At 49.3% G+C, this 24,294-nt stretch overlaps 1 protein-coding gene across 1 annotated transcript; it reads right to left on the reverse strand.

The window, feature by feature from the left end:
* Positions 1–1,979: 1,979 nt before the first annotated feature.
* Positions 1,980–22,830, reverse strand: LOC142432584 (NACHT, LRR and PYD domains-containing protein 4-like). The gene is made up of 9 exons (XM_075537809.1): positions 22,551–22,830; positions 19,851–21,411; positions 17,736–17,897; positions 16,952–17,119; positions 11,332–11,499; positions 8,173–8,343; positions 6,059–6,231; positions 3,480–3,648; positions 1,980–2,073 (listed from the first exon to the last, which is right to left on the reverse strand). The coding sequence occupies exons 1-9, from the start codon at positions 22,828–22,830 to the stop codon at positions 1,980–1,982; spliced, it is 2,946 nt and encodes a 981-aa protein (XP_075393924.1).
* Between the last annotated feature and the right edge of the window lie 1,464 nt (positions 22,831–24,294).

Consider the following 24,294-nt stretch of genomic DNA (forward strand, 5'->3'; position numbering starts at 1 on the left):
TGTTGGCCTTTAGGAGTGTTTTCCAGTCGAGTCTGATGGGGCGCCAAGCCCTGGTTCCAAGGTCTATTTTTGGTATTCCCTGGGTACTTCATTGCTCTGTTCCCCTTGCTGTTCTGTTGCACGCCCTTAGTGTTTTGCCTCAGTGTGGTGGAATCAATTTGGTCTCAATTCCCACACTGTGTCTCTAGTGTTGTCCCCTGTAGGGAGATGGGTCAGTGAGGGATGTCGTGTCTCATAGTGGGACCAGCCATATGGCCTTCTCTGTGGATTGGCTGCTCTGAGCAGGAATATCATCCTCATGTCTTGGTGGGCCAGGATGTGCTCCACAATGTCTTCCTGAGATAGTTTATTGTGTCAGCCTGGCCGATAAACACAAGTGGGATTAATTGAAGGGCAGAGAGATAAGAGCCTCGCCTTTTTTGTCTCTCGCTCTTTAATTACCGGACCAGTGTGCAACTGCTTTGCTTGGTCTTTTCCTCAATTTAAAGGGCACACTACCTGTGGGATGCCTAGCCTGTGCACTGTGTCGCTGTAAGTTTAGGTCCCTTTAAGACCACACGAATGAAATTTACATCTCCGGAGCTGAGGACTGACAGTTGGTGACCTGCCTTGCTGTTTGCTGCCTGTGCTGGGATAGCCTAGCTCTCTCTACAGAGGACTACCTGGTGGCCCTCAAGACTTGAAGGACTGCCAGTGTCTCACAACTGTCTCACAAGAGTGAGTCACACTGAGTCATTTGTAATGCTTTATAATTTAACTGTTCATTTCTTGTATTATATATCTGTTTATAATTTAACTGTTCATTTCTTGTTATATATCTTTATATATATAAAATTATCAGCAACCTAGTTTTATCACCTAGGTGTACATTCCCCCCACCCCACCTCGGGGCCTGAATTGACACATGCCTGGTGGACACCCTGGTCCCTGTTCTAACTTGAATGCCAGTGGAAGGTTATATAGGAGTCTCATGATCAGGTCACTCCTGGGGTTTCTGGGAAAGGAAATGAGCCAAGGTTGGTGGTGGAAAGGATCTTTACCTTTATTTGTAATGTCAGGTAAGGAAAAAGGAATGGGTATTCTGTACTTTGGAATTAAAAAATATATTTCTAAACTTTTACCAGAGGACCTTGGTAACACAGGTTGGCTATGGGGCTGCTAACTTCAGGCCAGGGGTTCAAATCCCACTAGCTGTTTTATGGGAGAGATGAGGCTGCACTCTTATAAAGACTGAAGCCTTGGGAACTCTCTGGGGCTGTTCCTCCATGCCCCAAAGCAGTGGTTCTCACCCTTCCTCGTGCCGTGACCCTTTAGTACAGTTCATGTGGTGGTGACTCCCCCAGCCATAAAAATGGCTGCCACTTCATCACTGTGATGACTATGAGCCACTCTACTCACGGTCAGTGGGCTTCTTCCTGTCTCTACATTTCATCAGTCAAGAGAGAGCGAGTCTGAACTACAACACTAGGAGACAAGCAAAGGAGGGAGTATATGAACGACCATGTTGTCCTCGCATTTCCAGTGTTTCCAGCATCTTTTTCCGTCAACACGGAGAAAGGCTCACCGTTCCTTCAACCTACACTATGCCTTCTGGGAACAAGCCTGGCTCATTCCCATCCACCACCCCCCTTTCTCTGTTTTCTGAGTTGCTTAAATCTATTACTTTATTCAGCGCTTAAAATATTGTGGTGAGACAGAGGAGAAAGGTCTCGGGTAGGACATTTCAACGGCTGGTCTGAGGCCACAAAGCAAAGAACCACACAATCACACGCGACATAAACACATCTCAAGGAAAGAAAAACAAAACAAAAATAAAAACACATTGGAAGAACTGCAGCCCACATCAGTGCCAGGGATTTTTAATGCAAAATAGGTACACAGAAGGCCCTCGGCTCCCACTCGAAGCCAGTCCGTGCTCCAGTTGGGAGGAGTCGGGCAGTTTGTGCCATGATCTGTCCACGTGTGGCTCCACCTCGGTCTCAGATGAACTCTGTGATGGTCAGGGAAGGGTTTCGCTCCTTTTCAGCTTCCACAAAGACCCAAGTCTCCTCGTCAAAGTCAGATTTTTTCAGGCTGGCGAAATATAAGGGGGGTGAGGGTCATTCGCCACTTAAACAGAAAAATAGAAAATGTTTTGAAAATGGTGCTTGCAGTAATTGCACGATGATGGCTGGTCTAATTGAATTATGGATGGTTATATCTGTAAGAGCGCCCAATAAAAGATTATTTTAATCCCTCTCATGTCTTTCTACATTCTCTCTCTCTCAACATCTAGGAGAATCTAGTGCTGCTTCTATGGGAAACAAGGAGGGCACTCCAAAGGCAAGGCAAAGAGTGGAATGAAATTAAACAATTCCGTGATGCTCTGGACGCCCTCCCTTCGTGTGCATCATGTGCCGATAAGCGTGGAAACCGCCGGTTCTGAAGGGACAGAAGGCGAGGTAGAAGTGCCCTGTAGGCGTCCTGGGGCTGCAAGTCTTGATGGGCCCCGGCTGCCTCATTGTTTGCCTGCAGTTGCTGGCCAATTTGGACCACGGATCCTTCAGCGAGGAGCCCAGCCCTTAACCGACCCAGCCACGGCTCCAATACGTAGCATTTCTCCATTTCTGTCGTGTAAATGATCCAAACATGGTAGCCATTGCCAAGCTGCCAATTAGAGGCCATTACCTATGGAGAAGTAGCCCTGGGGGCCAATGGTGAAAGCCCCTGACCATTCCCTGAAAGGTCAGCAGTTTGAATTCGCCAGGCTGCTCATACAAAAGATTACAGCTTTGCAAACCCTACGGGGGGTGGGGGGTAGGGGGGGAGTAGGGGGGGGGAACGACCCTAGGGGTCAACATTAACTTGACAGAGTAAAGGTCCCGACAGAAAGCACCTAAATTTCACCTAAACATCAAGACTGGGGAAGGAACTCAGCGGAAGACGTTGTGGAGAGAACCCCAAGCTGCTAGTATGTGTTTTATGCGTTCGCTTCAAATAATAAAAACTCCCAGCTCGATCATTATGTCAGCCTATGACTGGCATCAGACTTGTATTATAACAGCCGTGTTGTTGGGTCATGCATGTGGTTGAGTCCACTTCAGCTCAGAGCAGACTCTTGTGATAGGAGCGTTTTCTTGGCTAGACTTTTTACAGAAGCAGCCCACCATACATCCTTCTGCAGCGACACTGGTTGGGGTTGAACCACCAACCTTCCCGTCAGTGGCTGAGTGCTTAACTGTTGTGCCACAGGGCTCCTCACCATAACTATGTTAAACGATAATAGTAAGCACTACCATTTATCAGCCACCTACCCACTAGTTACTCGCTGGACAAGTATCTTATCTCACCGTCTTATTCCTGCAGCAACGCTGAGACAGAAAACATTATCCAGGTTTTAAACACAATGAGATTGGACTGCATGTCTAAGCATTCCAGGACCCCATCAGCCTCTTTATTCTTAGCCTCCCCAGCAAGGAAAAGAACAAGCACAAGCGTACCCAAGCACCTTCAGGGGACACTGAGCGTGCCTCGAGGCCTCAAACAGCACCTCCAATCCATTGTGGCCCAAGGCATTCCCAACCATGTTTACCCTCCACAGAGCTGTATTGTGGGCAAGAGCAGAGGCGAGGTGCTCACAACAGGCGCTGGTCAGCTTGCACTGTTCCACTCTGCAATGACAAGACACACCGTGGGAGATGACTTTGCCCTCCGGGGGAAGGAGGAGGCAGAGGGCTGGGCTGTGAGCCAGACAACAAAAAGGATGGATGGATGGATGGATGGATGGATGGATGGATGGATGGATGGATGGATGGATGGATGGATGGATGGATGGGTGGATGGATGGATGGATGGATGGGTGGATGAATGGGTGGATAAGTAGATGGATGGATGGATGGATGGATGGATGGATGGGTGGATGGATGGATGGATGGATGGATGGATGGATGGATGGATGGATGGATGGATGGATGGATGGGTGGATGAGTATGTGGGTGGGTGGATGGATGGATGGATGGATGGATGGATGGATGGATAGGTGGATGAGTAGGTGGATAAGTGGATGGATGGATGGATGGATGTATAGATGGGTGGGTGGATGGATGGATGGATAGGTGGATGAGTAGGTGGGTGGGTGGATAACAATACGGGTGTATAGAGATAGAGATAGAGACATTGATAGATTGGATGTGAGCCAGACAACAAATTGATAAGATACATACATAAATAGATGAGTTTGAGGAGGTGGGGGGAAGAGAATAGAAAGAAGAAAAACAGAGAATTGTGTAAATTGTGTTTGTGGTGGTTGTTAGCCTACACAACAGACCCAGTCAACAAGTTCTGCGTGTGCAGTTCAGTGACATTGGCGGTAGCCTTCAAGTCTTGCAGCCATACCCACCTCCCTTTCCCAAACTCTTCCTCTTGCATCAACCAACATACTGCCTGCCCCACTTCCCAAGTTTTCCATCTAACCTTTGGAGCTGTTTTTGTCCATTAGGTCCCATATGGATACCAAACCCCAACCCAACTCACTGCCATTGAGTCAATTCTGACTCGTGGCTACCCTACAGGGCAGGGTCAAACTGCCCCTGTAAGGCTTCTGAGACTGTCCCTTTTTACGGGAGTAGAAAGCCTGACCTTTCTCCCACAGAGTGACGGGTAGTTTTGAACTGCTGACCTTGTGATTAGCAGCCCACCGTGTAATCATGACGGCAACAGGGCTCTTCCCAATATGGATAGTTCTTGAAAATGCAAAATGTGAGCCATTTGATAATATTAATATTAATGTCCGCCGAGTACCCAATCCTAGTCTTGTTATCAGTTGTCATTGAGTGGGCCACCAGCACATCCTAGCGACCCCGCAGGACGGAGCAGAACGGTTTCACGGCATTTCCCTTGCTTCTCTGCTCTCGGAAGCAGACCACTGGGTGGGTTTGGACCAATCCTCAGGGTTAGCAGCCGACTGAGAACCAGCCGCATCACGCGGGCCCCTCGGCATCGTGTCCTCCGGTGCTGGTGACACGTCAATATCACGCTGGGGAGGCTTTAGAGCTGTCACAGCCATCCCTTCCTCTCTGAGTCCACAGACTTCCTACTGTGACTCCACAGTTCATTCCATTAAGAGAGCATTCCCCTTTTTTAACTTAGGAGTCCTGGTGCTTAAAGCACCCCCTTAACCTCAGGGTTGATGGTTTAAACCCAGCGGTCTCTCTGCGGAAGGAAGACGCAGCAGTGTGCACCACAAAGCCTTGGGAAGCCTATGGGGACTCCAGGCTGTGCTTTAGGGTCACTAGGAGTCAGAGTTGGATCCCTGGTAGTGGGTTGGCTTTGGTGGAATGCCTTAGTAGGAGCCTTAGTAGCATTGTGCTCAAGGGTTCAGCTGCTAACCAAAGGTCACAGGATCAAGCCCACCAGCTGCTGGGCAGGAAAAACGTGGCCATCTTCTACCATAAAGCATACAGCCTTCGAAACCCCACAGGGAAGGTCTCCATTGCCACGGTGTTGCTGTGAGCTGGAATTGCCTGCATGCCCAGGGGCATATGTTTTGGAGTAAACTAATTATGCAATCATGGAGTCCTGGTGGTGTAGTGGTTATGCATTGGGCTGCGATCTCCACAGTCAGCAGTTCAAAGCCAATAGCAGCTCCAAGGGAGAAAGACTGGGCTTTCTAGGCCCATAAACAGTGACAGACTAGGAAAGCCACAGAGTCGCTATGAGTCAGCATGGACTCGATGACAGTGTGAGAGAGAATTATGCAACAAGGAATCCTGGGAAGATGCAAATCAACAAAGGTGCTCTTCTATGAATCAGGTGACCTGCTGAAAACAAACCAAACCAAGACAACAGCCATGGAAAAACTGTGTGGAGCACAGCTTTGTCTCAAGAGATCTAGCATCCCCACTGAGTTACAGTAGACTCCATGACAATTGGTTTTGTTTGTTTTTTTGGATTACGCCCAACCATGCTGCCCTTATTTGGGGAGTTGGATGCCCAGTGTATCTTATATTCTCTCTCTCTGCCCATCTGTGCCCCATCTCCTACCATCCACAAAGACTCCACCATGCCCCTGAGAATACACACCCAAGATTCTCCAAGCGGCAGTTGGGATTGGCCAGAGCTTCGCATAGCACCTTCATACCCTCATCTTGTATGTCGTTTTCCCCAATATCCAGACTGATCATGGTTGGTTTGCTGACGAGGACCGCAGCAATGCTCCGACAGTGCTCGCTGGTGAGGAGACATTTTGACAGACTGCAAAGCAAAGCAAAATGAAGCCCGGATGTGATGCTCAAGCATGTACAACCATTGGATGTGGTCATAGGAAAAGATGAGGTCCCGGGGGGCGGGGGTGGACACATTATGCACACTCCAACACGAGTCTAAACCTTGGCAATGTGATCCCACCTGCTTGTTCTGTGGAAGAAATGCCAATAATTTGTTGCTGTACATATTTCAGTCTAGAAAACCTGAGAACACGCTACTGCTCTGTGTCAGTCACTGCCAATGAGTTGATTCCGACTCAGAGGGACCCTACAGGACAGAAAAAGGAGCACTGCTGGCGGTGTCGAGATCCATCGGCACCGACCTGATAGCACACAAGAGCAAACAGGGAACATCCTCAGGGAAGACCAATCCTGAGAAGAGGACATCATGGATTGGGAAAATGCAGGATCAACAAAAAGGAAGGAAAACATTCCATGAGATGGGTTGACACAATAGCTGCAGCCAACCAACCAACCCTCACAGCCATTGAGTTGATGCCAACTCAGAAGGACCCTATAGAACAGGGTGGAACTTCCCCCTGTGGATTTACAAGATGGTAACTCTTGATGGAAGTAGAGAGCCTGATTTTTCTCCCTCAGAGCAGACGGTAGTTTCGAACTGCTGACCTTGTGGTTAACGGGTCACTAAACTACCAGGGTGTATTCAAACACACCAGCGATCATGAAGATGGTGCAGGACTGTACAACACTGTATATAAATCTACTAATACTTGAGTCAACTCAGTGGCAACTAACAGTAAAATTACTAGTTTGTTGGCTATGAATAAAGGAGTCAGAGAGGGGGGAAGATAGGGGGAGGGAGAGTGGGGGAGGGAGAGTGGGGGAGGGAGAGTGGGGGAGGGAGAGTGGGGGAGGGAGAGTGGGGGAGGGAGAGTGGGGGAGGGAGAGTGGGGGAGGGAGAGTGGGGGAGGGAGAGTGGGGGAGGGAGAGTGGGGGGGGAGAGTGGGGGAGGGAGAGTGGGGGGGGGAGAGTGGGGGGGGAAAGTGGGGGGGGGAGAGAGGGGGGAAGAGAGGGGGGAAAGAGGGGGGGAGAGAGGGGGGGAGAGAGGAGGACAGAGATTGAGAGTTGTATTACTTGGGGCTGAGGGGAGATTTTATGACTAGTAGGATCTGTCTTACACATTCCAGGACATGGATAAATTACACCAGGTAGAAAAAGAGGGCTGAAATTCCAAAGGAAAGAGTAAACCAAGAGGACAGGGACCTAAAGTGGGGATCAGTGTGGAAAAACAATGGCACTTCTGAAAGGAATAACAGGCAGTTAGAGAGTCACAGTGGCATCATGGTTATTGGGTCAGTAGTTCAAAGCCACCAGCTGGGTAAAGATGGGACTTTCTACTGATGTAAAGAGTTACACTCCTGGAAATCCACAGGAGCAGTTCTATCCTGTTCTTAAAGGATTTCTCTAAGTCTAAATCTACTCAATGGCAGTGGGCTTGGGGGTTTTACCAATCCGTATGTTCCTTTCCAGTGATTGGTCTTCCCTGATGTCAATCGCTGTTGCTACTGGTGGCCACCGTGTCAATTCCAACTAATAGTGACATCATATGGTGTCACAGGGTAGAGCTGCCTCACAAGGGTATTCCAGGCTGCAATGTTCACGGCAGAGCAAATCACCAGCTCCGTAGCGTGAGAACCACCAACCTCCTAGGTAGCCGTTGGACAACTGACTATTGGTACCAGCGGGGCTCCATTTTCCAATCCATTTAACGTGTGACGTCAAAACCAACATACACATTTGTTCACCCGAACCTAGAGCACCAAAAACCCAGACGAAGCGTATTCTCGCCTTTCCGTTCTTAGGTGCAGATACTTCATCCAAGTCAAGTGTCTTCTCGGTGGCCTCTATCTGTCCGTAGCACTTACAAGGAGGCCCAGGCTACAAATGAACGGACCAACCAACCACCTACCACAGTGACTCCAGGATGCAGTTTGGGTGTCTTATGGCCTCGCAGAGCTGCTTCAAATCATGGTCTTTCAAGATGTTTGCACTGACATCTATATGCACCAGCTTTTTACTGCACAGGAATACTTCGCAGAGGTTCTCCCAGAAAGGTTCACGGACGTTGCAGCCAGCCACCCTGGGAGGACAAACACGTGAGAAAATGAGCACAAGGGAAGGAGAGAGAGGATGCTTGAGACATACCTCCTCTTGTCAAACTCATCACCGATTCTACCACCACCGCGCCTCCCTCCGCACTACGTCTCTGCTGGGTTTGCGCATTCATTGCAATGAGAGACTCAAAACGATAGGGCTCATTCGGGAGGCAACAGGTTCCAAATCAGGCTCAAAACTGCTAAGGATACAGTTCTTCAGTTAGGACTGCATTTTCTTAGCCATGCCTCTCACTGGCTCTTGGCCCATCAGCAGAGTCCCTGCCCTGCTCAGGAAATTGTTATAAATCTCTCTAGTTCTACACGTGCTCAGACACCCAACCCTAGTAAGCCTGGCCCCCAACATCTCAGTTCTTTCATTCCATGAGTTGGCAAGCCTTGCTCTGCCAAATGCCCAGAGGCACCCCCTGCCTGATGCTGCTCAGCTCTCTTACTTCCTGTGAGGCCAAGCCCACTGAGCTCTCTCTTGCTGCACCCCTCCCCGCCAGTTCTGCTGCCACTGTTTCTCTGTTTTGTTTGCTACTTCCCCTCTCTAGTGTTACAGTTCTTTCTCCTAAAGTCTGGACCCCCAGCACCGGGATGTGGGGTCCAAATCATGCACTCCACTCCTGCCCATTCTTTCTCGAGAGTAGTCAGGTGCCCTATTCTCTGCCTTTGAGGTGGCTCGTTTTTAGCCTAATGGAATGATAAACCTGACCGGTCCCCTTCATTCGACTTCATGTACTAATTTGCATGGCCCCATTCCACCCTATTCGCATGATTAGCAAGCTGTCCGATCCCCTTAGTGGACAGCATCTTAGTTGCGTAGTCTCAGAAGGGCAACGGGAAATAGACTCTCAGAACGACGGACGGACTGACTGCCGTGGCCGCAACACGGGGTCCCAACATGACTGTGTGCAGACCAGGCAGCGCTCCCTTCTGTTGGACATTGGTCTGAAGGGACCTGATGCCACCTCACTGCCACCCATCGTCTTGGCGGGGTTGAAAGAGCACTGAGAAGGGGCATATGAAGTCACTCACTCACTGCCGTCACATATCGAGTCTCGCTTTTCTGAATCTGATGGGACCATCTCTGACTATGCTCGGCTATCCTGCCCTGACGATTTCATGCGATTCCTGACACAGCTAAGATGAAATCAACCTTTCTATCGGAGCCAATGCTTCTTGGTTCTGTTTTACTTCTTTTTCTGCTGCCTTTTGGGCTGGGAATTTTTTATGGTGTTGTTTTCGCTTTCTGTCAGCTGTTATCTATTACACGATTTTAACGGAGGGCTTATGCTTTATAATGGACATACACCTTGAACGCTCTACCGTCTCTCATCAAGCGGCATTAGGCCATTTCATTTATAGAAGACCCTTAAGGTTGTATGTTTCCGTGTCTTCTCTCTTGGCCTTTGTACTTGGCATTTTACTTTTGTGTGTTAGACATCTCATCATGCCATACTCAAGCAAACTCACTGTCAAGTTGATGCTGATTCATAGCCACCCTGCAGGACAGGGTTTCAGAGACTAACTCTAGACACGAAGAGAAAGCCTGTTTTTCTCCTGTGGAGCCTCTGGTGGTTTTGAACTGCCGACTTTGAGCCGCAGGACGACGACGTACTGTTTGAACCAGAGGTCTCAGCATGTGCAAAGGTCCGGGTATAAGTTGGGTTTTGTGGGCTGTGCAGTCTTGGTTGCACAAATCCCCTCATTAATTCATTCATTCCCAGGATATCCTTTCATTCCAATAGTTAGAAAAACCCAGGAGTCTAAACAGGGAAAAGATCTTCCACACCATCTCCTTGCCTCCCAGTCCTCTCACCCACAGGCAGTCTTCATGATCTTCCTGACAGCTCCTCCAGGGGATATTTGAGTAGCTAAAAAGACCCTGTTGCTGGAAGGCACTGTCTAGTCGGGTTTGACCTCAAGGTCTCTATGAATGCGCATCAACTCGCCAGCAAAGAGTGATGCAGAACTACTACCCCACAGGGTTTTCTAGACCACAAAGAGCCCCAATGGAGCTCTTAGCAAGGGCTAAAAGTTGGACTGCTGTGGTCAGGTCTAGTTGACAGAACCCACAAATGACTCCATGGCAAATAAGACCTGGCGACCTGTTCCCATAAAGATGGAAATGAAAACATCAGCCAAGCTCACTGCTGTAGACTCCGCTCCAACTCGTGGGAATCCTGTGGGACAGACTAGAACTGCTGCCCAGGGTTTCCAAGGCTGTGGATTTTTTTTTGAGGGGGGGCGGGGCGGGGAAGCAGGTGGCACCTCTTTCCCCTGTGGAGTGGTTGCTGGGTTTGAACCACCAACCTTTCTGTTGGTGGCCGAGTGCTTAATCACTACACTGTTGTAACTCCTTTTCGAGAGCAGCACAAACTCAAGACAAACTCTTTGCCTGTGAGTTGATACCGATTCATAGACACCTTATGGGACAGAATACAACTGCCCCACAGGGTTTCCGAGGCTCTAAATCTTTATGGAAGTGGACTTCTCTCTCTCCTCTTTCCCTCTCCTATTTCCCCTGGCCCCCAACTGCTTTGCTCCAACCCCATGGATTAGCCGGTGAGTTTAACCAACCAAACTTTGAGTGCGTAGTTGAGCACCTTAACCACTGCGCCACCAGAGTGTCTTAAGAGTAGTGCAGTTCGTATTAAATTGGTCGTCTGGCCCATAGGTATTTTGCTCTGCTGTTCTTAGTAACTACTTAGCTTTGAGAGTTCACTTGTCATTTTAGCAGCAGGCAACGGCTACTGCAGCAGCTGCTGTAACCCCTTTGGGAATTTAGTACATGCCCTTTATGAATACGCTCAGTTTCCTTAAGACGTCTAGGAGTAGACTCGAGGGTGGCTGATTCTTAGAGGCTTGATTGTTCTGTTCTCCCCATGAATGGATGGATGGGAGTCAGCTTGTCCAAGTTCAGCCTGCTGCCACAGTTTCCCAAACAGACCCCTCCAGGGCTCACTTACGCCAGGGCCTCCAGCCTGCAGTCCGGCAGGCACAGGGTCTTAAACAGCACGCGCAGACTCTCGCCCAGGTCGTTGTAGGACAGGTTCAGGTACTTCAGCTTCTTATTGGTTTTTAGAACTGAGGCAAAAATTTCACCATCGATGATTGAGAGATTACAATTTATCAGCCTGCAAGAGGAAGAAAACATCACGTTTCATTTGCTTTCTAGCCCCCTCGAATTTCTTTTCTCTTCTTTCTGACCCGAGAAGAGCTCAACGGCTAACGGAAAGGTTGGCAGCCAGAGCTCCTGAAGCCTCTCCTTGGTAGGGGGAAGCCGTGGGAGTCCATTTCTGAAAGAACACGGCCACAGAAACTCGATGGAGTACTGTCCTCCCGTGACACACTGGGGTCCCCGTGGGTTGGAAATGACTTGAAGGCACTCAACCCCAACAATGCTGGTGACACAAAGGCCTGGAAGCACACGTGTTTGCAGGACGTACACTTCACAGTCCCCATGGATTTCTGAGACTAACTCTTTACAGGGATGAAAAGCCGCCTCTTGTCTCCCAAGGAGTGGCTGGTGATTTCGAACTGCTTGCCATTGGCTGCCCAATGTCCACCCACTATGCCAGCCGGTCTCCCAGAGATGCAGCTCCACTTCTATCCACTAAACCCCAAGAAAATCAGCTCCTGTTGGGTCAGTTACGACTCCTGGTGACCCCGTGTGTCCTGGACTAGACCTGTGCCCCCAGGTGTCAAGGGCTGAGACCTTACCTAAGTGGACTTCAGGTCTATCTTCCAAAGCATCTCTTGGCAAGCTCAACCCACCAATCTTTTGGCACACCACCCTGGGACTCCACTCACATCCATCCTTGACTTCGATGCCCCAGTAACTTTCCATCATCATTAAGTGGAACCATCAAGCCCATTGAGTTTTCTAGAAGCCACTTGCCTGTTCCTCCATTCCTGTCTCCCAGACACTCTGGTCCTCTCCTGTTGCTTGACTATCCCACCTGCTTGCTGGCTCCCCAAATGCATCTCCTCAGCACCTCTACATGACTCAGGGGCTTTGTGACTGGGTCCTGGCAGCACGGTGGTAAAACACTCATCTGCTAACCAATCGACTCCATGGGAGAAAAGATATGGTGATCTTTTTCTGTAAAGATTTCAGCCTTGGAAACCCCTGGGCGGTTCTACTCTGTCCTATAGCATTGCTAGGAGACGGAATCAACTCAACAGCTATGCCTTCTTGCCCCCACCCCTTTTTTTCCCTACTGACCCAAGTCACAAGCTGCTTGTACTTGGCTGCCAACTGAAGGACTGGTGGTTAGAACCCGTGACATGATACCACAGAAGACCTGTTGACCTGCCTCCATAAAGGTTTGTTGTTGAAGTTATATGTCATAGGCAATTCTGACTCAAAGCGACCCGTGTGACAGACTGGTACTGCCCTGTAGGGTTTTCCTAGGTTTTGATCTTTGCAGGAACAACCAGTCTTTTCTCCTATGGTGTGGTTGGTGGATTAGAACTGGTGACCTTTCAGGGAGCAGCTTAGTGTTTAACCACTATGCCACCAAAGACCCATCTGTAAAGATTGCAGCCAGGACAAACCTCATGGAGTCCTTCTGCTCTGTAACCCCTGAAGTCATCATGAGCTGGAGTCATCTTGATGCCAGCCCCAAACTCAGGGTCCTTGCATGTGTTGACTCTTCTTCCCGGCATTTGGTTAGAGGGGCCACTGCTTATGTGGAGCCTCCTTAGAGACTGTTCCAGAAATGAAGTCTGGGACTGTGAACCAAAAGGCTCTATATCGGGGGCTTGCTGGACTGGGCTTGGGAGTGCTGGCGGCCTAGTGGCGATGCAATGAGCTGCAATCTGCAGTTAGCACTTCGAAACCACCAGCCGGTCAGTGGGAGAAAGACGGGCTTTCTACTCTCATGAAGAATTCGTCTCGGAAACCCACAGGGATGGTCTACCCTCTCCTATAGGGTCGCTGTGAGTCAGTATAGACTTGCTGGCGGTGAGCTGGTTCGGGCTGCCAGAAACCGTGGGTTTCTAGGATCTCGATCACTCTCCCCGCGGCTTAGTTTCCACGCAAAATATGAGCAATACATGGAGACAGTGGAGTGCAGATATCACGACTGACTGTCAAGAAAGAAAAGCGTAACTGGAAAACCACCATTTCAAGGCTCCAAACGCCTTCTCTCCAGGCTGACTCTGAGGCAATGCATGGCGTTAATGAGGTTTCTGATGTTAGGATACTATTTTCAAAGAGTCAGCATTGGGTTCCGTTTGCTTCAGAACTGGGCAAAACCAAGTGAAAATGCATCCCAGGCCTACCTATACGACCCAAAGCTGGAAAGCTCTTGGCAGTTCATCTGGGAGCCAGGCTCCATGAGGTCAGATGAGGCAATCGTTTCTAAAGGGCAGTGAAGGCTGAGAAAGCTGGAGTTCGCCGTAGAGACAGAAACGAAGAGGAAGAAAACTCACTGGGCGGAAGCAGTGAAGTTGGATCTTTTCTTTTTTTCCCACTTTCACTTTTCCTCCTTTTCTAATCCCTCGGGCCAATGTTCAGACCAGATGGGTTTGTAGGAATCTTAATGGAGGACAGAAAGTCTGAAAGACTTGGTCAGAGACTGAACAAGTTTCAAGACCTGAGAAAACAGGCAATTCTGTAGTCAAAGTGTAGAAATAACCCAGTGTCCAGGAAATGATAAATGGATAAACAAAATACAGTAGGTCGATATGAGGGAAAACTACATAGCCATGAAAAGGAATGACTGAAGCTGTTGTCTCCTTGTTGCTGCTATTGTTGAGTACTTCTGAGTCTGTTCTGACTCCAACTGATCCCATGGGACAGAGTGGAACTGCCCCATAAGGTTTCCAAGGCTGTAATCAATCAGGTAATCAACTAGGTAGCATGATGGTAAACAGAGGAAAAAGTTGACCTTCTCAAGGATGTAGTCTTGCTTGGGTCCACCATCATGTTCACGGAAGCAGCCATCAAGAGATCAAAAGGCGCACTGCTTTAAGTCAATCTGCGGGACGAGACCTCTGTAGAGGACTGAGAAGTAAGAGTGTCACTTTGAGGGCTCAGGTGCGCCTGACCCAAGACAAGCTGTTTCCAGTGGCCTCCTCTGCATGTGAGAGTTGGACATTGAATAAGGAAGACTGAAGAAGAAAATGCTTTGAGACTGATGATGGCAACGAATGTACAATTGTGCTTGACACCATGGATGGATGGATTGTGATAAGAGCTGTTAAGATGCCCCAATAAAATGATTTAAAGAAAAAAGACTGGTGAACAAGCGGCCATCTCGCTCAGAAACAAATAAGCCCACATGGAAGAAGCACACCGGCCAGTGCGATCACGAGGTGCCCAAGGGACCAGATATAAGGCATCATGCAAAAAAAAAAAAGATATGTGTGTGTATATATGTGTATTTATGTGTATATGTATATATGTATGTGTATATATATATTATATTAAATGAAGGGGGAAGTGCAGAGTGGAGACCCAAGGCCCAAGTGTCGGCCAATGGAGATCCCCTCATAGAGGGGCTTAGGAGAGGAGATGGGTTAATTAGGGTGTGAGGTAGTATCGATGAAGAACACAGCTTTCCCCCAGATCCTGGATGCTTCCTCCCCCCAACTACCATGATCCGAATTCTACCTTGCAGGGCTGGATATGACAGAGGCTGTACACTGGTACATATGAGGGTTGGAGATACAGGGAATCCAGGGTGGATGATACCTCCAGGACCAAGAGCGCGAGGGACGATGCTGGGAGAGTGGAGGGTGAGTGGGTTGGAAAGGGGGAACTGATTACAAGGAGCCACATGTGACCTCTTCCCTGGGAGAGGGACAGCAGAGAAGGGGGGAAGGGAGACCCCGAATAGGGCAAGATATGACAAAATAACGAGGTATAAATTACCAAGGGCATATGAGGGAGGGGGGAAAAGGGAGGGAGGGGGGGAAAAAAAAGAGGACCTGATGCAAGGGGCTTAAGTGGAGAGCAAATGCCTTGAGAATGATTGGGACAGGGAATGTATGGGTGTGCTTTATACAATTAATGTATGTATATGTATGGATTGTGGTAAGAGTTGTTGGAGTCCCTAATAAAATGTAAAAGAAGAAAAGAGAAAAAAATGATTAGGGCAAAGACTGTACAGATGTGCTTTATACAATTGATGTATGTATATGTATGGACTGTGAAAAGAATTGTCTCAGCCCCAATAAATTGTTAAAAAAAAAAAAAAAGAAAGAAAAAAGACTGAAGAAGCACTAGCGCATTCGAATCATGGTGTTGGAGAACACTGAAAGTGCCCTGGACGGCTGAAAGGACAAACCGATCTGTTGTGGAAGGAGGACAGCCAGAGAGCTCCTTAGAGGCAAGGACGGCAAGACTTCATTTTGCAGACTTTGGACACGTTGTCAGGAGAGCAGACCCTGAAGAAGGACGTCGTGTTGGGCAAAGTCGAGAGCCAGCAGAAAAAGAGGCAGGCCCTCAAGGAGATGGACGGACGCCAGGGCTGCAGCAATGGGCTCAGGCACAGGGACCCTTGTGAGGCTGGTGCAGGACCGGGCAGGGTTTCACCCTGTTGTGCAAAGTCGCTGTGGGTTGAACAGACTTCATTGCACCCAACAGCAAGCATCTCCATGGAAGTAGAGGGCTCTTTCCTTCTCCTGTGGGGCTGCTAGTGGGCTTGAACCACCAACCTTTAGGTCAGTAGCTGAGTGCTTAACTTTTGCACCACCAGGATTCCTTACGGACTTATTCTACAACACGGATCAACCTGCCAAACGCCAGGCTTCAACTTTTCAGGTGTTATGAATAAAGTTGCCACGAATGTTTTAATACCGGTCTCAGCAAACCTGGAGTTCCCAAGTGGCGTAAATGGCTAAGGCTCAGCTGCGAACGGAAAGGCTGGTGGCTCCAGTTAACCCACAGGTGCCTTGGAATAAAGGCCTGGAGATCTCCTTCCACAACATCAGCTATTGAAATAAAAAGCCCATGGAGCATGGTTCCTCCAACACTCATGAGGCCATTGTGAGTCAGAGTCATCTCCACAGTGACTTGGGTTTTCCGCAAACTTCAATATGCAACTTGAGCATACTTTCTACTGCAAGTACCACAGTCTGCCGAAAGAACAAACACATCTGTCTTGGAAGAAGTATAGCCGCATGCTCCTTAGAGGCAAGGACAGCGAGACTTTGTCTCACCTACTTTGGACACGTTTCCAGGGAGACCAGACCCTGGAGAAGGGCATCGTGCTTGGTGAAGTAGAGGGGCAGAAAGAAAAAGAAAAAGAAAAAACAAAGAGGAATTCCTTTACCAAGACAGCTGCAGCAATAAGCTCACACAGGAGAGCCACCGTGGAGACGGCACAGGCTCGGGTAGGAGTTCGTTGGCTGCGCTTGAGTCACTACGAGTTGGAACCCACTAGGGGGCCCCTAGCAACAGTACGAGTGCACCCCGGAGAGTGAAATCTCTGGATGACACAATAGGATAGCTGGGAACAGGCCGGTTGTTTACTAAAGTGGTTGTACCGACTTAGGAATCTTAATTTAAATTTTTTAAAACACACACACAGCTCTCTCCTGAAGTCAACCCATCAGAGGGAAAAAACAGAGACTTACAGCAGATCCTCCAAATTGCACAGCGGTTCCCTCAAAGCGTTACTGAGCAACCGTATGTCACTATGGCTCGCCTGTATATTGCGGATGTCCGCGTATGTTAGTTGCAGGCTGTTGGGGAAAGCCTCAAAGAAAATCCAGTTCTTGCCCGAGAAGGAGACCGAATGCATTCTGCAACAACAAAGACAGGTCGGGGTCAGTGTCAGTGTCATCCAAAGCAGCCTGTGACAGTCACCGAGATGCTCACATCACACGGTCTCTTTCCTGTCCTGTGATGAAGGCATGGTTTACCTACCAGCCCAGTGGGCTCAGTGCTTCTCCACCCGGGCGAGCCCGCCTCTCCAGGGAGGTTGTGTGAATATCGGAGAAAGAATGCGGTTTCATACTGCTTCTCCCCCAATCCGCCCCTAGGAATGCCCTTGTAAAGAGGTAAGGCGTCACTGAGTGCACACCTCACTCTGTGAGCCACCCCAGGACAATGGCTCTAGAATGGGGGAAGAGATGCCCTCAAGGGGACATTTGACGCCTGGAGGCCTTTGGGTTGTCACAATGGGTTGGGGTTTCCAGTGGCATCTGGTGTGTAGAGGCCAGGGATGCTGCTTTGTAAGCATCCTACAGTGCACAAGCTGGTCCCCCCCACACACACCCAAGAATGCTCAAGTAAGTTGGGGACCGAGGAGGCCTGCTCTCCATTGTAATTCTTTTATACCCATTGGACTCACCTGAACACTCAGGCTAACTTGTTGTTTCTAGGATACCCTCACGCCTGGATTGATCTCCAACTTACTCAAGATTTTGAATTCGACACTTGGGGTCTCTCAGCTGTTTACACAAAGCCACACAGGACGACTCATCGAAGGTGCTCTCCGTGATCTGAAGGGTCCTGAGGTTTTTGTTGGTGATGAGCACAGAGCAGATGCAAAGCCAGTGGACAAGGTTGCAACTCGACCTGTGGGAAAGGAGGAGGAGAGGCTTGGCTCTTCAAGGCTCAAGAGTCAGCCCAAGCCATTCGCGGGACATCGAACCGGAAAAACCGGACCCACTGCGCTCTCGCAGGCTCCAGTTCCTGGCAACCTCGTGTGCCCAAATCAGAGGAGAGTTGTGCTCCACGGCGTCACCGTGTCACCTCACTCAGATAGCAACGGACACAGAACGCCAGCTCTTTCTGCTGTGCTGCTGCTGGGTGGGCTCGACTCTCCCATCTTCAGGCTTTCGTCTTCCGCAAACCCTCTGTGCCCCCCAAGGACTTACTCTCAACAATCTCAGCAGAATCAGTCATCTTCCTGGACACCAGGCATCTGAATGCCGAATGAATTATAATTTATAAGCATCCGAGGATAAATTTTAAAAGATACCTTATATACTTGAGTATAAGTTGAGGCACCTAATTTTGCCACAAAAAAACTGGGGGGCTTTTTCAGTATAAAAAATGTGCTGGAAAAAAACTTTTTTTAAGTGCTGAAAAATCTTGGCTTATATTCAAGTATATATGATAATTTCGGGTTATGAGGTCAAAGGACGTCTTGATCAAATTCCAGGTTCCAGAGCTTCATCTCTCTGGATGATGCATTCATTCATTGTAAATACCGATTAGCTAATAAGAAAGTAGCCTTGGGGCACGTTGGCCAAGTGACGAGGGAAAGGCTGGCATTCCTGACCTCCTGAGCAATTCTGAGAAACATTTGGTGATCTGTTTTTGTCAAGATTACAGCCTAGCCAACGAATGTACAAATGTGCTTGACACAATGGATGATGGATGGATGATGGATGGATGGATGGATGGATGGTGATGAGTTGTATGAGCCCCCAATAAAATGACTGGAAAAATAAAAGATTACAGCCTAGAAACACCCTGTGGGCAGGTCTGTTCTGTCACGTAGGGTTGCAGTAAGCTGGAATCAACTCTGGGACCCCACCACCACCACCAGACAGCCGCATTTCAGAACCCACCCACATGTTCTCAGCCCAGTCTTCGCATTACCACGGGATGTGGGATCCACATGTGATGGAGTGAAATTTCTGAGAGTGACTTTTACCTTCCCATCAAATGATTGGTTGGGACTGTGTGCACAGGGCGTGTCACCCTAATCCGGGGGACTGGTTCGTTTTCATTACCAGCCCCCTGGCTATAAGGCCCGAGCCATCTTCGAAGAGAGAAGAGAAACCCAGAAGAGCATGGAAGAGCATGTCCAAGATCTCTGCCGGAAGTAAGGAGAGGGTCAGAGACGGGCAGCGGCACAGAAACGCTGGTGTGTCTTCTAATCTGGCCTGCGACTGCAGAACTGTAGAACAGAGCGCCAGGTGGACTGGCTTCCCAGCCCATGGCGGCAAAGCCCAACAGATCAGCACCACGGAGAGACGTGGCTATCACACGGCTGAGAGGCTGAGAACAGAGAGAGACTTGGCTGTTGTTGCGGAGACCGATGCCTGTGTCCTTCCTGTTTGCTGATCCTGACTTGTGGTGACCTGTGAGCTTCCCTACTGAGTCCCCGCCACCGTGAGTATTGTGACTTCTGAGTGACCATGGCAACGAATCACCAGGCCCGGCAGAGACGTAGAGTGGCGTGGGAGGAACGGTTGGTGTCAGAATAGGTAAAGAAGGATGGACCATGGAGGCGCGCCTGAGCCTTTCCTCATGGCAATAGGGAAGCCCGGGGCGGTCAGATAAGTCCACCTCCAATGTGGTTTACGGTAGCCTACTACTAGCCCCGTACAATGAGGCAACTGTGGCATAAGAAAGGGCGAGTCTCCTGCACAAGGTCACGCACGCCAAGCAGAGTTAAGTCAAGAGGTGAAGGCATAAAGGGGAGACCCTCCCCACGATACTACATACGAGCCTCTCTGTCAGCCACACCTCGGATGCTGGGGAGGAGCTAGGAAGACAGTTGTCGGGTGGACTCACGTAAATTGGTTTCCATTCGTCTCGTCGAAGACATTCTGGATGGAGAGAAAGAGTTTCTTTGCATCAGTGGTGAGTTGTAGGCAGTAGGCAGAAACCATCAGGTCCGCGTCGTCCGTGATGCAGATCTGAATTTCTGGGAAGCAGACCATCGCCTTTCTCACGAAGACATCGTCCTGCATCTCAAACAGACTGTAAAACAACGTCAGGAAGTCCACCTCGGCCTCCCGAAGTTCATGTTTGCCTAAACTCTTCAGGCCCTGGTAGATGTGCTGCAGTACGTTCTGGGAGAGCTGGTGGCCGAAGAAGGCCTCCAGTTTTTTTCTATCCTCTGGATGTAAAAGGCCAAACAGAAAGCACCCCAGAAACACCCAGTGCTCCCTGTCTCTCGTCAGGAAGAGCAGGAGCAGCGACTCGATGCTCCCCACAGCTGGGTTGGGGTGATCCCGGGGGTCCGTTATCATATAGAACATGGCGGCGCAGAACTCCTGCAAGCAATAGTGGATGAACGCGTACAAACGCGTAGCGCCCCGGCACTTCTGAAGCAGTTTCAAGTCCAGCAAGGCGGAGATGTCACTTTCTCCCAATCCGTTCCGCCCAAGATCCTCATCACTGAACTCGGTCGTGTTGGTCCACATGCCTTCCGCAGCGAGCGAGCACAGGCCCTTTATTCTGGCCTGGCTGGGCAGATGTGGCCAGGGGGCTCCCTTGGGCGCAAACGAGTTCAAGAGGAAGGACGTGTACACAGAGGTGACGCTGTGACAGGCGAGCGCTGGATCCCTGCCCCTCTCCATTTCCTGCTTCAGGCAAGAGCACACCAGCCAGCAGAGGATGGGGATTTTGCACATGCTAAAGAGCTGCTTGTTTTCTCTAATAAGCCGGAAGGCCTCCGCGGTTCGCTTCCGGTCTTGAAAGAAACAGGCGAAGAACAGCTTTCTGTCGCTCTCATCGAATCCCATGAGCTTTATAACTTCTGGGCGCTCCAGTTGATCCTGGACGTCCTGTTGCCTCGAGCCTGTGGTGGCAATGAGCACCGAGGCCTCTGGGAGCATCTTCTTTTTCAGCAAACTACCCAGGACCACCTCTCCCGGCTGCTGGCACGTCCAGTCACTGCATAGGTCTGACTCGAGTTCACTCAGAGCACACGTCATCTGCTCCAAACTGTCCACGATGAACAAGAGCCTCTCTGGTTGGGATACGATTTCTGCTATTGGTACCGAAGAGCTGGGCCAGTCTCTGGAAATCAAGTCCGCCAGGCTCGTGGCTGCCATGTCCTTCACTTCCCGGCAGCAGAAGTAGAAAACGTACAGGAATTTGTCGCGATAGACGGCGTCCACTGCCCAGGCCATGATCAACTTGAGCAGGAAGGTCGTCTTCCCAAATTTAGGGGTGCCCATAACGACCACAGTCCGTGGCTGTTCCCCGGTTGACGTAGGCGCAAAGAGGAGCTCCAAATAGTCCCGTTCCTTCGGCTCAAAGTGCTCGTAAATCTTGGTGTAGAGCTCTTGGGACCACCTGCTGATTAAGTTTTTCTTTACGTGATTTTTATACAACTTCGTATATCCTGCGTCAGCGAGGAGGGGAGAAGGAAAATGACAGAACGCACCAGAGTCAAACACTCACACATCTGCTTTTCGGCCTTAACATTGTACTTCTCAGAGGTCAGCACACCGGCCAGGAGCCAAAGCCGGTCCACAGCCTGGTGTTGTCAATCAAGCTTCCCTGGGACGCAGCTATGCCCTTCATTTACCTAGTGGCTGCCATTGCTTGGCCATTACAGAGGCAGCGTTGAGTAGCTGCGACAGAGACTCTGTGGTCTGTCAAGTCTAAACTATCACTCTGATCAGACACAGGGAAAGTTTGCCCTTCCTGGTTGTAGATACATAAGCACAGCACATCTCAACACACACGCACGTTAGCACAGGTCTGGACACACAGTCCTCATCAAAAGAGGCCTTCTGATGAATCCCTACCAGGCCTCTCTCACCCTCCTTGCCACTAGTTTGGATCACTTGTTGTTCCCTTGTCCCTGGGTTGGTCAGGGGAGTGCATAGAGGAGACCCAAAGCCCATCTGTAGGTAACAGGGCACCCCCTTACAGAACGGTCTTGGGGAGGAGACGAGCCAGTTAGGGTGCAGGGTAGCAACAATGAAACATACAACTTTCCTCTAGTTCCTAAATGCTTCTTCCCCCCACTATCGTGATCCCAATTCTACCTTACAAACCCAGCTAGACCAGAGGATGTACACTGGTACAGATAGGAACAGAAACACAGGGAATCCAGGACAGATGATCCCTTCAGGACCAGTGGTGAGAGAGGCGATATCAGGAGGGTGGAGGGAAGTGGGGTGGTAAAGGGGGAACCGATTATAAAGATCTACATATAACCTCCTCCCTGGGAAACAGACAACAGAAACGTGGGTGAAGAGACACGTCAGACAGTGTTAAGACATGACAAAATAATAATTTATAAATTACCAAGGGTCCCTGAGGGAGGGGGAGCAGGGAGGGAGGGAGAAAATGAGGAACTGATACCAAGGACTTAAGTGAAGAGCAAGTATTTTGAGAATGAAGAGGGCAACGAATGTACAAATGTGCTTGACACAACTGATGTATGTATGGATTGTGATGAGAGTTGTATGTGCCCCAATAAAATGATTTTTTTAAAGAGAGAGGCCTCCTGGCCACCCCAGGATCACTCACCAGCACTCTCCCTCTTGGCCTTCTCACAGAGATCCTTTCTCTCGATCCGGTGGAAGATACTGAAGGTCACGTCCCAGGCGTGCGCCTCCTTATAACACTTTATCAGCAGATTGGCCAGATCTTCCCGAGTGGCCTTCCTTACCTCCGTCCAGGGGATTGGCTCAAGTCCAAGATCTATAGCCTCTTTTCTCAGGAGCATCTTGAATCTTTTGAACTCCTCCTTTTTAAGCTCCCCCAGGTACCACATCAGGCCAAAATCAGAAAAGAAAGAGGATGCCATCCTGTTCCAGACCAGGGGGGGTCAGTGTTCTGAGAGAACGCAGGGAGAAGAAATGACTGGAACCTGTGGACAGGTGATCCAATTTACATGAATATCAAATCACTCCAGGGACCCTCGCGGAGTGCCCAGCAGTTAAGGCTTATTTGTTAGTTTTCCTCCAAATCACCTAGTCTATTGAGAGGAAAACTCTTGCCCCCCAGGGATAATGTGGCTTTATTTGTCCTTACTTTCCAATGTATCGTCTGAGACTTTCATTTCTTTCAAGCCATTTCATTAGGACTGAATCCAGACATCATACCATTCCACAGTTCAATCGTATCACGCAGTGTTGTACATTCGCTTCCACAATCAGTTTCAAACATTTTCTTCCTTCTCGTGCTCCTGTTATCAGCTCCCCGTTGCACCCCCACCCCCACCGTACCCCCTCAGGAATCCTTAATGTAGTTTTTTGTCGCTATAGATTCACCCATCCTGTGTTTTATAGACTGAAAAGCATGTAAAACTGCATAACAGAGTCAAGAAGGCTACCAGCAATGACAAAACACAAGAGAGATAAACCCCAATATGGAAGGGGAAAAAACCCACAAAATATTGAAAACCAGATCGAGCACCAAGTGTGTCCAAAGGGAGATCGCATGACAAGACTTTAACCTTTCAAGTCAGATTTATCATTTTAATCCACTATAGGCGTGTCTCCAATAATCCTCGTCTGATCGCCAGGCTATGCCCATCCCTCAGTCATGGTTAGAGGGAAATGACAGGAGGCTGCTTCCCTGGGTAGATCCTTCGAATGCATTTTGGACTTCCTCTGTTCCCCCAGAGCTTCCGCACACCAGAATCCCACAACTTAAGCTCTGATACCATGCCCTTCTTTGGATTCGGATCACATAATTTAGTCTTTGGAGCATGGATGCTGGGGTGCTTCTGCGTGGGCTTAGTTGACACCGAGACTTTCAGTTGCCCTAGAACTTTTCAGAGTCAGCAGTTCAAACACACCCGTGGCTTCTCAAAAGGAAGGGCCTGGTGATTTGCCTCCATAAAGACTCTCATTGCCATTGACTCAGTTCTGACCCTCAGCAATCCTACAGGACCAAATAGAGAATGGCCTTAGAGGATTTCCTAGGATGTAATCTTTATGGAAGCAGACAGTCACATCTTTCTCCCCTGGGATGGTTGGTAGGTTTGAACCACTGACCACAAAGACGATCACCTAGGTAGGAATCCCCAAGGGGAAATTCCACTCTGTCGTAGACTCGCTCTGGGTTGGCATCAACTCAACAGCTCAGAATGTTGAGTGGAAGCATTCTGAAAAGGTGAATTATAGTCAATGAACGGATCTCTCTTAGCCACGGTTCCTTCTGTGATATCTGATTTTGATACACCCTTGGATATAGTCACTTTCTGGAAGGTGTTGTCTAACAACAAACAGGAATAGGATGGAATCTAACACTTGACCTAAGTAGA

Source organism: Tenrec ecaudatus, chromosome 18 (assembly GCF_050624435.1).
Source record: "Tenrec ecaudatus isolate mTenEca1 chromosome 18, mTenEca1.hap1, whole genome shotgun sequence".
Lineage (NCBI taxonomy): Eukaryota > Metazoa > Chordata > Mammalia > Afrosoricida > Tenrecidae > Tenrec > Tenrec ecaudatus.